Genomic DNA, 15106 nt, shown 5'->3' with positions numbered 1-15106 from the left:
GTACTTAATGTAAGACAAAATAAATAATTCGTCAAATATTCACCTTTTACAACAAAGCGTAATTGAATCTCGGCGAGTAATATTCGCTGACGTAATACAGTTCTCGACGCTCAATGCGATGTTACGCCCGGATTATTTCACATTTCCACAAGCGAGCGAGCGAGACCGAGCGAGAACGAACAGGCAAACGAGACCGAACGCGCCGACGCTCCCCGCGCTCCGCAGTCGCCTTACGGGCCCTGCTCGAATGAACGTGCGAATTCGTGTTCGCTCTCTCGCGATAAACCAAAACCATTATATAACTTTACCATATTCGTAAAAAAAAAACTTCATCGTGTATCGTTCCAACTGTAATACGGCTATATCGAAGAGACTATTCTAATCGAAGTTATCGTGCGTAAATGTGTCGTCCGGTATTCAGCCGGCTTATAAACTACACGGTCGGTCGTTACGAAAATGCAAAAGCGTTCGGTTCAATGACTTTATATAAATTTGTTTACAAAATAGGTTTTTGATGATTACTTCGATATATTGTGATACTGCATTAATTTTGTTAAATTATTGTTGTTTTTAAATTATCATAGATTATATACGTTTTATATTAAGTAGCATAGAACAATGACGGAAATAGAATGGACCAACGATCAAGTACTGACATTAGTTAACGAATACAAGAATAGACGTATGTTATGGGACCCTAACCACGACATGTACCGCGTTCAAACAGCTAAATACGAGGCCTGGTGTGAATTAGCGGACATATTCGAATGCGAAATACCAGATTTACGGAAGAAATTCAATTCAATCTTCGCCTCTCATAGGCGGGAGAAATCGAAGGTGCGACTAGGGGGGCGGTCGACTTGGTTCCTGTACAGCCATTTAAGTTTCCTTCCTAACCACATTGAATGTGATGAATTAGGGGAGAATATCGCCGTGGTAATTATCATTAAATATTTTAACTAGTTAGAACATTATTTTACACAACAGTTTAGTTAAAAGTAGTAAAAAGTTATCCTGTAATTGTCAGGAAGCTGCTTTCACCGCTGAGGACAAGCTGAGTTATAAACACAAATTAAGCACATGAAATTTAAGTAGTGTTAGCCGAGGTTCGAACTGATGATTGCCGAAACATCGGTTATGAATCACGTGTTCTAACGACTGGGCCATCTCGGCTTTTATTGATATTATTGGCATAACTTATTGGTCTTCAATTCATAGTCTTTTTTTAATAATATTTAAATATCTACCTTTGTGCTTAAACGGCCAGTCACTCTCGCGTGGAAGGGTGCCGTTCTATTTGGTATTCATTTTAGTTTACTTGAGTTCTCACAACTTAAAGCGTCAATAGCGAATGGTTTATGGGTCGGCTAGCGATGTAAAATGTCGCAAGTTCGATCCTGACCCCTTGGGCTATTGAGTCCCCACTTCTATCATAAGCTTTAAGCTTAATTGGAGGGATAAATAGGAATATTACTAATACCCTAAAATGAGGCATTGCTAGTACTATCTTAAAAAAAATTGTTCTCCAGATACTTCGACATCGACCCGTATATTCGGAGAAACGTACATAGTGAATGATTGAAGTGTTGTTTTTTCATCGATGGTACGGAACCCTAAAAAGCAGTTAAATATTAATCAATCACGGCGTATCACAAAAACTCTGCTTAGATACGCCATCTAAATATTTAAATGTAAAGGTAACCGCCTATAAATATCTTACTGTTTGTCAACGAGCTCTCTTCATGAGGAGAAGGTTTAGAGCTTATATCGCCACACTGTTTCGATGTGGGTCGGTGGATTCAATTGTAAAATTTTAATAATTCGGATGAATACGAGTTTTCATATGGCGCCAGCTCAAAACGGATATAAGCTTATGCTACGACATGTAAAGGCAGAACCTTGGAAGACACTAGAGATATTAATTCAATACCTTAAGGTTATGTTACTGATTAGGTTGTCTTTTGATATCGAAAAATTAAAAAAAACATTTTTTTTTTCAAACTTGCAAATGGGCCACATGATTTCATATGGTCATCGCCCATAGACATTGCCACTTAAGAAATATTAACCATTACCTACCAATTTTGGGAAGTAAGATGTTATGTCTCTTGTGTAGCTAAACTGGCTCAATCATACTTCAAACCGTAACACAAAAATACTAAGTGCTGCTGTTTGGCGGTGGAATGGCTGTTACATAATATGAGATTAACCACTGAACGACTTCGTCAAATCACCAGCACTCGACTGATATCCGATATGTGACAAAGTCACGCTTCGAGTACTTATTCGCGCATTGCATTAATAGTATTAAAAAAACTTTACATAATCGGCTTCGAGCTTAGACGAGCAGTATCGATCACCTAATGCGGAATTTGTTACACGAGTGTACTCTGTATCATGAACTATTATGTGTGACAGTAGATCTCCCACTGCTGGACAAAGGCCTCTTATCGAGGGTTTGAAGCTGATTCCATCACGCTGCTCCAATTCGGGTCGGATGATGCACATACGATGATGATGATGTCCAGGACATTACAGTACACATGTGTGTGCGCAAACACGGGGGCACTCCAATTCCCTCGCTCTCTTAATCCGATGGGATCTGATCTGAATCGGACACGCTTGGAAAGAGTTCAGGGCAGGATCACGCCAACGACATTGGCACACATTGAATAAATATTTAATTAGAATAAGTTTTAGCCGTACATGTTCTAGGCGTAGCCAACCTTGGGAACTAATGCTATTTAGAATTTGTGTGGTTGATCTATATTTCTAGGGCTTGCAGAAAGCCCCATCGATTGAAGTAGTATTCGATTTATTTGCTAGTAGCGCGTAATAGTTCCTCAAATCAAGAATAAAACTACCTTAAAATGTTATTGATTAGCAACTCATCATTGATCATATCTTTATGAGCTGTTCATTTTATAAATAACACAGATTAAGATGCACTGGAATTGGCACTTTTTTTAAAAAAATCAATCATTAATAAAAATGGATAAAATTATAACATTTCTTATCGCTATCAAATGGCTAAATAAATTATAATTAAAGAGATAAAATTAATTACAACTTCACATCTCAAAATTTCCAAGTCTCTGTGATTTATATTACTGCTGTTATCTAAACTGGTTGATATATTTTAAAACTAGCAAGCTAATTGTTGGAGTTGCTGTATTTAACGCTGCGTCATAAAAATATTGGCTAGTTGTGTTGTCAACAAAAACGAAAGTCTGTCATAGATATCGTACCCTCATTAGAGGAGAATAAGCGTTACAATTGCACGAGCTGAAGTTATTCTTTGTTTAAAAAAAGTCGTTTATTAGTTCAATATCAAGAGTTTAAAGTATAAGTAAAAAATGAATAGAAATAATAGTAATACAATTTTGATTATTGTCACCAACTCTAGCAATGGATTCAATATTTTAATTAAACTTCAAATCCTTTAACTTCGTTCTTATAACTTAAAATAATAGCTTATGTAACTACAAAACCGGAATCTTCAAGTTTCGCTATAATTTCGCGACCCTGACACATAAATACATATGTTTCTATGTACTTATGTTCAATTGTTTCCAATTCGGCGGTGATAAGGAGTGACCTCGATTATATTTTGCATATAAGTAATCATTATACTTCATTATTCGTTTTCATCATTCTGTACTCTATTAATATATACATAAAAACCATAATTGGTTAACTCGTTACGGTCAATGCGGAATTATCGTCTTTAATTTAAATAAAATTAATATTTACTTTAAATGGCAATTGTAATAATAAGCTCGATAATAGTTTATCATTTTGTAAGATACAGGTTTTTGGGTCAACGAGATTTTAAATGCCTACATAGTTTCAGCTTTAATTTCTTAGAAATAAAATAATATGTATATGAAGTAAAGTTGTTGTTTACCTATTTTCTTCAATCGTTCTAGGTCAAGAAACGTAAGAAGAAAGAAATAATCGAAGAACAAGAAATCGAGGAGTCGGCTGATGAATACGAAGCGAACGGCGAGGAAAGTCCCGTGCATATCGTAATCAAAGAAGAACCAGAAAACATAGAAAGAACGCCACCTAAAATAAAGTATGTCTGTTCAAAACCTCGACTTACGCGAGTCCTTAAACGAAGAATAGTCAAAGACAACACATTGGCTGATAGAAATAAGTTTTTAGAAAGAAAATTATACAAACGCTCCGATCTTTATAAGAAAAAAGACGAATGTGACAGTTTCGGCGAATACATAGCGATATCTTTGAGAAAACATGACGAAAGGACGCGTTCTATGATAAAGCAAGCTATTAATAATATACTCTTTGAACAAGAGATGAAAAAGTATAATAATTCTGCACAGTACGCTGTAGTTATATCCAATATGGATGAAAATCCTCTCATCATAGGTGATGAATGTGAAAAATGATGGACGAACTGTTACTATAGTGATTATCTCTTATAATTAATTATATTTAAAAAATATATATTATGTTTTGTACCCTTTGTTCACGTGAAAATATGTTCTTATTAAAAGATAAATAATTATTTGCCAGTTATTTGTATAATGAGTTTATTTCTTAACTTGTATTTCTTCGAAAAATAATGATTGACAGAATTATACGACAGGAAAAAGTTCTCAATAAATGATACATTAACACTCGAACGAATGTCACGCACAATTACCCTGTACACGCACAGCACATGCACTCGGTGCAATTTTCCTTAATTTTTTGCAACTATCACTCTGTCCATCTAGAACAACTGTCTACGTGCCGCGTTGCACGACTGGCACTACTTGTAATACTAAATCTACATTAGTTTGACAAAAAACAACTTTTTTATTAAATTCGTAATACATTTCATCATGTATCTCGAGATTTTCTCAAACCTAAACTACTAAATCAGCAATGGAAATCTCTAAGCTATTAACAGCTCAGCATATTTAATGTTAGACATCTTGTCTTGTCTTGTGAATAACTGCGTCAATGTTTATATCGCTACTATGTTGTCTATTTCTGGTATATCTTATTTATGAGCATATTATGTTTGAACAAATTCAGCAATGGACGCTTATTTACTGTATATGCAATATGTCGGTAATGACTAAGTACGTTTGCGCAAATAAGGCAGATCACGCCACCTCGCGTCACTCTACTATGCTATTTATGAAGTACTGCAATCTAGTTATTTGCATGGTAATAGCTTAGTCGGCAATGTTTTATATTTCAAAGGCACTTATGATATGATTATTTTGTACAATTGGAGAAAATAGTGTTGTTTTTTTGCAACATACCTATTGTGTTACAAACACGACGCCTGACTGTCTGTCACACTTAAAAGTGCAGATTCAATTAAAAATTGAATTTCATTAACAAAAAAATTCACACAATCTGACAAAATAATACAGTGTTGAATTATTGCTTGAACTACGATATATTAAACCTCAATGGTTTAGTTTATGAGAAAATAGTAGGCACAATAGCTACCTACCTATATTCATATATTTTGATTTCACCAACACAGCTTGATAATACGTGATAAGTACAATGGCATCAGCTGCCGTAAGACTTTCTTATTAAATGAAAAGATTCGGAGCTAAATATTGCACCTTTGCCCATAGTCTATGTAAAACAATCATATCTCCTCCGATCCAGGGATCTAAGATGTTACCAGTTTGTGCAACAGTGGCATATTTTACAAATCCTAACGCAAACTGGGACACAACAATGCAAATTATTAGTATTTTCTGGAATAATAATAAGTAAACGAGGTATGGACCTGCAAACTCCTAACGATTAACCCTCGAGTTTTCAACATTTGGTGGCCCATGCTGTACTGCTGCGATCCTATCTGCACTCGTTGTAAGGAGATTACCCCTTTTCCAAAAAGGACGAGGTGGTACATTTCCACGCTTAACTTTATGTAGATCTTTTATTTATTCTAAATCTGCTTCTGAACTTAAATGAAAGTAGTAACTTATTATAATATTTTAATTCATAATTATTCGCTGTTATCGTATACATTACAAGCACTGACTTTCTGACACTATCTAGTGTTACACCTTAGTCTCAGATGACACCGACAGCTTACGGCGGGTAAAACCGTGTGAAAACCTTTCTACTCGAGTCATATTCATTTAATTACAATACATTCAAACACGTAATGCTTTCTTTTGCATTTGAAATTAAGTGCACCAAAGGTCACGCATTCAGTGGAACCGAGTTTACATAATGGCAAATCATATGTACCGGTTTTTGAGCGTCTTGATTATGTCTTGAATAAATGTAGCTTATAACAGTTGATCAAGCTCATGAAGCATCTTTCATATGCTTTATTTATGTTATCATTTATCTCAATAGGTAGGTACCATAAGGAGCTAGCCCACATTGGTGCAGAATGTTATAATATATTCCACGTCTCCTCCACGAGAGGAGATTTGGCCTCGGTTGAGCAATATAATGAGAAAATGTTTATTTGAAACACGAATATTATGTTTTAGCACTTAAAAAAAAGATATAGCCTGACAAAAAAATACATTGAGCAAATCAAAAGATTAAAAAAAACAATGACTACAATCGTGCCTCAAATATGTTTCAAATTCAGCTCCCAAAATCAAACACTGTTTCTAATGATACATTTTTTATTATAATGTTTGGCAGAAGAGCAAATGGGCCACCTGATGATGTAAGTGGTCACCATCGCACATAGAAAATGGCGCTGTAAAAAATATTAATCATTTCTTTCATCGTCAATGCGCCACCAACCTTGGGAACTAAGATGTTATGTCCCTTGTGCCTGTAGATACACTGGCTCACTCACCCTTCAAACCGGAACACAACAATAATGAGTACTGCTGTTTGGCCGTAGAATATCTGATGAGTGGGTGGCACCTACCCAGGCGGGCGTGCACAAAGCCCTACCACCAAGTATGCAGCTATAAGACATCTACAAGGTGTTTCTGTACTTATCCATAATTATATCGGTAACAATAGCAAATCAAGTATATAATAATCATTGGCTAAAGGGCATTATGCATTCCTAACATTGTCGTAGCGTTGCAAACTATTGAATCCAAGTTATGTATCTGTGCCTTAATTGCACTTAATCAATTACCTGTTGAGGACGTTAAGTCACAGCGATACAATACAACTGTTTGACGTCCACATAATTAATGTGTAGGTGGTACCAACACAGAATTACCATTGCAAATTAGTAGACTATGTTATTTCTGAGGCCATTTTTTTTAGATTCATGGACTGTAAATTATGGTAATTTTGTTTTGTACCAGCAATGATTATACATTATGCAATGCAATACAGTATTTAAATAAAAAGTCATATCCAAGATTACACAAGATTCACAATTCTGAAATATATATTACGGAATGAGAATATACAATGCTAAGGGGATTTTTTACACTTGTAGTAGTTAACTACTAAAACTACTAACTGTAAAACATTGATTAAAAACCATTAGTGTTATGTACATTTAAATACATAATGGTAAGTAAAACTCCAATACACATACTTTTCTACAGCACTATATGTACCAACTAAGTTAAACTATTATTCTTAAAAGCATCTCTTTGCGAGCCCGTGTTAATTGATATACATATATTGACAACTGGCTTTTCAAAATGAGAAAATTGTTCTTAATGCTAGGTACCATAATATTCTAAGCACTTATAAATATTGTCACGGAACAAATTAAGGAAATAAGAATATTCTACGTGAATTGGAATTGCTGTTTAGCATGTTGCGGAAAACGAAATAAATACACTTTAATTCACTAAATGGTTCCTTAAAGCTATTCAACCTTAATTCTAAATGTTTAGCGAGTTTTTAGAAAACCACTTTTTCCCTATTCGAGTTCTTATTGATTTGTCATTAGACACACCCTGACTATTGTTTGTAGTAAACGCTAAAAGTCTTTCAGCGGTTTTCCTAAACTCCTTTAGCGACGCAATGTCCGAATTCGTCTTGTTATTCTAGGAAGTTCTTTTTAACATCTTTAAGTCCACACCTCAAATAAATCCACGCTTATCCGTTGACATAGATATTATCTAATATATCAGACTATTTGTCGCCACTGCTAAATGAAGAAGTTGCGTGTTTTCAGTTGTTTTCACGTTTCATCTGCCCCTGCCCTATTGTGATACACATAGAGATCGTTTTGCTGCACTCGTTTCTTGCTATCGGCAAGCGTTACATCTACAAACAACAGAATCCTTGCTGTGACATCAGTTCTTATGATCATATCTTTAAGGATGTGATTGTTTTGCTCCGACAATATAAGTTGCAGTTGTCTATTTACAAACTGGTCGCCAATTAATTTTGCGATCGGAACGTACTTTATTTTTATGCCATTAAAGTTTATTTTACTTTGATCAAAATATTTTTTGATCGTGAAGCATGACCTCGAGGTATCGCGATTAAAGACGTGACTACGTCATTTGCCGTTGTTATTGTTACCTATTGATAAATAATGTTTCAAATTATAGCTTTATGTTAATCTTATTTACTTTAGATAATCTTGGCTTATTTGAATTGATAATTATCTGCGATATTAAAGCTATTACTGAGGTCAAATTGAATAATGATACTGTGTTTATTAGTCCACTGAATGTCAAATTTTGATATAAAATTTGACGTCATGCTTTGTTTTCCTTTAAACTGGATATACTGAATGAAATAAATTTTTCCTTGTAATATACTCCAACATTTGTTTCCAGGCTTATCGAATTCATTTTAATGCAAGTTTTAAATTTAATTCACTTGGTAGACCTTTGTTCAAACCTGCCTGGATAAGTACCACTCACTCATCATTATTCTGCTGCATAACATCAATACTTGGTATTTTTGTATTCCGGTTTGAAGAATCAGTAAGTTAGTGTAACTACAGACAGGCACAAGGAACGTAACATCTTAGTTCCGTAAAGTGCTAATATATGATGACTACTTATCACTTGATCCAATTGACAGTCTGTTTCAGTTTGTGATGTTTTTTTTAGAACTGAGTAAGACTTATTTTTAAAACTCGTCTACGTGAGCACATATTGTCAGAAAGCCCCTAGCTCTTATGATTTCTGTTATGTACTATTATTATTAAATTAACTATTGTTATATTATATATATGTTTTTACGATAGACAGTATAGATCAATATTTATTTTGTAGATACTATATGGATATGTATGTATATGTTGTTTTTTATGTAGTTTTATATAAGTATGTACATATATTGTTATATATTGTTAATTAATTTTTAATTACCGCCTTCATGGTTTTTCTGTTTGACCTAAAGGTTGACTGGCAGAGAATGCCTTCAGGCATTAAGTCTTCGCCTACGCCTTTTGTCCCATCAACTTTATGGTGATCAATAAAGCATTTAAATAAATAAAAAAAAAATAAGACAGTAAATAAACTTCGATAGAGAGATTTTCTCTTATGACGATATATTTTAAATAATGGTCATAAACATAATATTGAAGATTTCATCATATATCACAACATACACATTACAGAAACTTTCCGTTTAATTTCAGAGAATTCATCGGAAAGTTCCGCGTAGTGAGATTTTTCCTCGAGCCCTGAATATCTAATCTAGGTCTGACGTGCGTACGTGCAACGGAACACGGAGCTTGTAATGCAGATTTTTCGGGCCGACGCGGCCGTCTCTTATCGACGCTTCAATGAACTGTTATCAACATTAATTGAATTATTTAATAAGTCACTTATTACAACTACACGATCAGTCATGCATTGGTACTTTTTGTTCATACGTCAACATATATAGTTAGCTGTTAAAAATTTATGATGTTGCTAAATGAATTTTGCTCCTTAGTCCTTAAGCGGACATCTAAAATTTATACTAAGGTCACCTTCTTCAGACAAGGCTAATATAATGCTAACAATTTAAGAAACGAACGTTCGTATTATTTACAATTTCCATATAAATGTTTGACCTTTGTTTTTATACACATATATCTATAATCTTAAGTTAAATGGCTCAAGCCTGTCTTGAGATCGTAATTTATTACGTCCTTATTCAAATCTTACAATTGTTTAAACTTTACTCTATCTGCATCAGGTGATGTCGATACCTGCTGATCAGGGTCCTTAACCCTTCTCACCTATCCCCTTCCCGCATGTAGATAGTCAATCATCCATCTCTCTCGCATCACGATTTCACTGATTACAGTCACGTAGACAAGCTTGGCAAGTGATAAAGTTTTACAAGCAGTGACATAACGTGCTGTAGGAATAACCAAAATATAACATCACTGTGAAGTCTGGGGTACATTTATTGTGAGCTATTTAAGATTAATTAACCCACCGACGTCGTAATTAATATAATTGTCACATATGTATATTTTCAATATATACATTAGCACTACAACGACACTGTAATTACTTTTAATGATATTAAAACGATTGAAAAAACAAGTGATATTTCAAAAGTTAAACGAGAAACTAAGACTAAGCGCGGGCTTAAAAAAACTTAGCGTCGTGATAAAAAATTTAAACCATTTCATAGGCGAACGTGTGACCTGTAATAAACCATAAAATATATCTTCTTTAATACAATTATAAATTTAATTTTAAAATAATTGCAATTTTAATTACGAACATCAAATATTTTATCACATTTTTTTTACAATGTGATGTGTCAGACGCTAGTGGTCGTCGCGTCGTTGAAACGAGTATCAAGAAAAAAACAAGTAATATTTTTTTTTGTATATTTTCTTCGTATGTTAATTTTGTTTTAATAAAAACCTTGTTCGAACGGTTTACAGTTAAAATATATTAAACACGGCTTTTGATTGTAAACGACTTCCTTCAAACTGTTTTAAATTATTTTTAGATGACTTAGCTTTTAGAATAGGTTAAATAATATTATCGTGTTTCTTTGAGCGTGGCTTCGTACCCGAGTTTTAATATGAACAAACAGTTCTATAAGTTTTCGGAACCAGTTTAATGTAATATATTATCATAAATGTTTATAAAATATAGCCATTAATCTACTGCTGCACGTTGACTCTTTCGTGTTGCTTTAGATACTATGTATGTATAAAAATAGTTTGTAAATGTAATTTTACTTATTGCAACAACACTGCAGGTCGGTGGATACATATGTGGCTTGGGTTTGAACCCGCATTCTTTTAAAATTCTCATGTTCCAATCACTGGGCCATTCGGCAATAGATGGATCATGTTATTCCAAGTTTCAAATGATCAACAAAGTAAATAAAATGAAGTTTACGATAAACCTTGGCCGATAAAAATATATTTAACTTTTGGTAAATAAAAAAAAAATAAAACATGAATGCTTAGTTATTTTTATACAATATTTCTTCAGTAAACAAATCCACTCGTAAACAACTCGAAACAATTTTTTGAAAAAATGTCAATAATTGGTCACAAACTAGACTTCTCATCCGATTGACTTACGAGCCCCTCGCTGGTACCAATCGTTCCTAACACTAGTAGTTTGACTATCTGAGGCTGTAACTCCATCGCTCGCTGCTCGGGCATGTTTCTCAACATGGCCGACACGTACTTGCCGAAGCTGTCGTAGCAATCATCCCTATGACTCGCCGTAGGTTGGTGCGACGAAGTATCCCGAGACAAGGGCACGTAGGTGTTGGAATACGATTCTTCAAGTTTTGACTCGTTGAACGACATCGAGGAATTTCTCGATCGCTTCTCTCGCAGTACGTACTCCTCCGCGTCCTCTTCGGAGCAAGAATTGTTGTCATCAGTGACTGCTCTCGACTGCTGGGACTCTTCGTTTTCTTCTGGTTCCGACTTAACTATGACGCCATAGTTGAAAAGCTAAAACATAATAAAATTACGTTATGTAAACATTATTTATGGGGACTTAGCAATCTTGATACTTTTTCTATTACTTTGGTTTTTGTATTTTGTAAAAACTTTGGGTACATAGTAATGATAATAGTACTTTAAAGAAAAATATCTTTTGATTGAAATTAAACCTTTTTTAATTTTTGAAATTGAACACTTAAAAAATATTTAAAAACATACATTTCTTAGTGGCATAGATCTAGCTTTTCGAGAGTCGATAATTTCGGGAAGCATACAATAATTATAACATCGCGTTAATTTTGGTAACATTTCGGTTTCCCAAAAATTATCATCTCTGTGAACCCTAAATACTTTTACAGGAAAATCCGCGCCGGTCCACACTGCAAATAAGCATATATTTCTATCTGATGGAGCTGCCCCTGGACTTGGTAAAGCCAATTGTTTTTTATTCATACTGATCTCACCTAAATGGTTTTTTTTTAAGCGTTTGACTTTTTTACTTTCAATTGCTTCTTCTGGGTTGATGCCAAATGCTGAAGAGGGACATTTAATCTCTACTAGTCTTTCTTCATAAATACCATCAGGAGAAGCTCCGAGAAAACAGTGGTGTTTATCAATGAAAAGACCACATTTTTCATTGTTAAGATCTTCTTGCTTGCTCAGTTATATCAATAATTGTTCATGTTCTTAATTTATTTATCGAAACTTCTAATCAAGAATTCTAATTCTATTATATATGTATTGATAAAAATCTGTAATTAAATATTATTGAATAACTGCGAGAATTTTATACAATCTGTAATTGTTATTTGTAATAATTATTGTAAATTTTTTATTAATAAATTAAATAATATTATAGGCTCGGATTCTTTTTCTATGGTCTTGTGCTTGCGTTAAAGGTTCGTCTAATAAAGGAACTTCGGCGATCGGTATCTAAAATAATTATCAAAAAAAATATATTCAATTTATGTCAGATATAAACCTAATAATACGAAACAGACGAGATTTATTACCATCGCCCGGGTATCGACGTTTTCCGTATCTACCGAAACAGAACATGAATTGGCGGTTTTCTGATTTTTCCTGAAACAATTTCATAAATTAATAAGTATATAAATTACAGCAAAATAGAAAAAAAATTGTCATTATGTATAATTTTATTGAGGACAGCTGTACCTTGCTTCATTTGCTTTTCTTAAAGCAGTTGTATATCTTCGCTTTCTAATGCATCTGTACACGGAGCCTTTCCGACCCATACTAAAAAACGAACAAGATTTTTACGATGCGATATCATGTAATTTTTTTCTCCCTCTCTTTAATATTTTTTATTGATATAAAATTAATGATTAAACAAAAAATCACTTAGATCAAACCGAACGTTTGCCATATATATATACAACTTGAATTCCAGCTTAATCAGATAATAAAGCTTTTAGTTTCGTAAAATAAATTAATTACTAATTCTTTAATATATAAAAATATAGAAAAATACTTACAGGATTTAAAATAGGTATTCGTCGCACTACACTCTCTTCGTACGTTTCGTGCGGCGCGGCCACAATTAGCATAGGTCCTTCCTCTGTAAGCGCTCGCGCTGTACTAACTATTAAATTGAATTTCGAATTACCTAGGCATCGCATTTTATAGCTATTTAGGAGTTATTATTTGAAATACTAATAATTTCATTTTTTTATAGTTAATTCATTCAAATATCTAAATCTTAAAGCCGCTATGGAATTAATGACTGTTTAAAGTATAGTATGTATTTTTTTCCAATCAAATTGGTCAGCACTGTAGTTTAATATTCGAACTCAAAAAAGTGCATTCGTGCATTTTACGTCAAATCTACTTTTGGAAATCTTAATTTGTATAAAAACATAAGCCCGAATTAAAAAAAATGAGCCACTATACACAATGGTAATAACCGTTCTTCATTTTTCAATAAGTTCAAAATTTTCATGTTCTCTAGTTTCCCAGAAAACGAAAACCAATTTTTACCGATTAATGAAAAAATACGGTTAAAATGTAATAGGGCCCTTAAATACGTACCAATTTGGAGTCCCTGGTCGGTTGCAAGTGAGGACGCAAAAAGGAGTCCATTTTCGAGAACCAAAATACTCTGGGACGGTAAACTGGTTCCTCCCCAGCGGCGACGCTGTTCGCTATCTTTTTCAACTCCTGGCAATAAGAGTTCCGCAGATTTTTAAACTTGATTATGACGTGCCGGAAAGTGAAATGTTTTAAGTTAAGTATTTTAGCTATTCTTTCGGCCGCCTCGTATCTTTTTGATTTAATTTTATAAGCTTCTGTAGTGGTGTTCCACAGGCATTCCTCATTTTCGTATAATTCGATGAGTTGCAAAGTTTTTTCATCGCTGATGCGCAGAATAGACTGTTGGGTGATTTTAGCCATATCGGTGAGGATTGGACGCGTAGTGTCGCAGTACGCACGGTGTGCTCGCGCGGCGTGACCACGCCTAACTGACGACGAGGCGTGGCGCTCCGCGTCGTGACCTTGTGACTGACTCTAGGGATAATTCGCTCGGCTCGGAACTCGACCCCGCTTTAAACAAGCCGTCACGCTATTATACTTTTTCGTTTGACGCGCTTTTGACCAATTATAGAGGAATATAGAGAAACGCCATTTTAACGGAGCAGCGAATGTATATTTATAAAGTTCGTACTGCATTACTTATCGTCGTGACATTGAAATTATAATTCAAGTTCACTTTAAGGGTTGTCTAATTACTTTCGTCTATAAAAATATATAATAATTAGGTATCTTTATATTATTAGGTATTTTTTATAGGTACACGTAAGTACGTTAAGCAATCGCAAGTGTTTGTTTAAATAAAAAAAATGCTAAACTAGCGTTTGTAGTTCCATTATCTAGACCGAAGGTTTGCGTTTCGAAACACCTGTAACGTTAAAAAAATGCTAAATATAAAATGCAAGGAAATAAATTCTAGTTTTTTTTTACTAGCATGCAAATCATTCAAATGCAAATTTCCTGCATTTTTTATGCACCGCGTTGTCAACAATGGATGCAATTATTTTTGTACGGCTATGAAGAAATTATTTTGCTTTGTTCAAAAAGGCGTGACGTTTTGTTACACGTTTTTGTTACCTATCAAATCTACGCTATACATAAAGTTATTGAGTTGGTTTGTTTGTTGATTTAATTATTTATATACCTAGACAGACTATCTAAGTAAGAGTACTAAGCTGAGAACTAGTCGAAAAAAAATGCCACCAGTCGGCCACTAAGAACACGCACACTAGGACATTTGACGAGTGT

At 34.1% G+C, this 15106-nt stretch overlaps 2 protein-coding genes and 1 long non-coding RNA gene across 3 annotated transcripts; 1 reads left to right on the top strand and 2 right to left on the bottom strand.

Annotated features, from left to right (window-relative positions):
* The first annotated feature begins 224 nt into the window (after positions 1-224).
* Positions 225-4462, top strand: LOC113404343 (uncharacterized). The gene is made up of 2 exons (XM_026645210.2): positions 225-936; positions 3930-4462. The coding sequence occupies exons 1-2, from the start codon at positions 619-621 to the stop codon at positions 4410-4412; spliced, it is 801 nt and encodes a 266-aa protein (XP_026500995.1). The 5' UTR covers positions 225-618; the 3' UTR covers positions 4413-4462.
* Positions 4463-11373: 6911 nt separating this feature from the next.
* Positions 11374-14433, bottom strand: LOC113404345 (uncharacterized). Its single transcript, XM_026645211.2, has 2 exons — positions 13859-14433; positions 11374-11818 (listed from the first exon to the last, which is right to left on the bottom strand). The coding sequence occupies exons 1-2, from the start codon at positions 14219-14221 to the stop codon at positions 11402-11404; spliced, it is 780 nt and encodes a 259-aa protein (XP_026500996.1). The 5' UTR covers positions 14222-14433; the 3' UTR covers positions 11374-11401.
* Positions 12840-13380, bottom strand: LOC135193735 (uncharacterized). The gene is made up of 3 exons (XR_010309404.1): positions 13306-13380; positions 12986-13066; positions 12840-12892 (listed from the first exon to the last, which is right to left on the bottom strand). It is a non-coding gene; the product is annotated as an uncharacterized LOC135193735 (long non-coding RNA).
* Positions 14434-15106: the final 673 nt, after the last annotated feature.

The sequence above is a fragment of the Vanessa tameamea genome, chromosome 17 (assembly GCF_037043105.1).
Source record: "Vanessa tameamea isolate UH-Manoa-2023 chromosome 17, ilVanTame1 primary haplotype, whole genome shotgun sequence".
Lineage (NCBI taxonomy): Eukaryota > Metazoa > Arthropoda > Insecta > Lepidoptera > Nymphalidae > Vanessa > Vanessa tameamea.
Note: the sequence above shows the minus strand (reverse complement) of the source record. Positions and strands in the feature narration are given on the sequence as shown.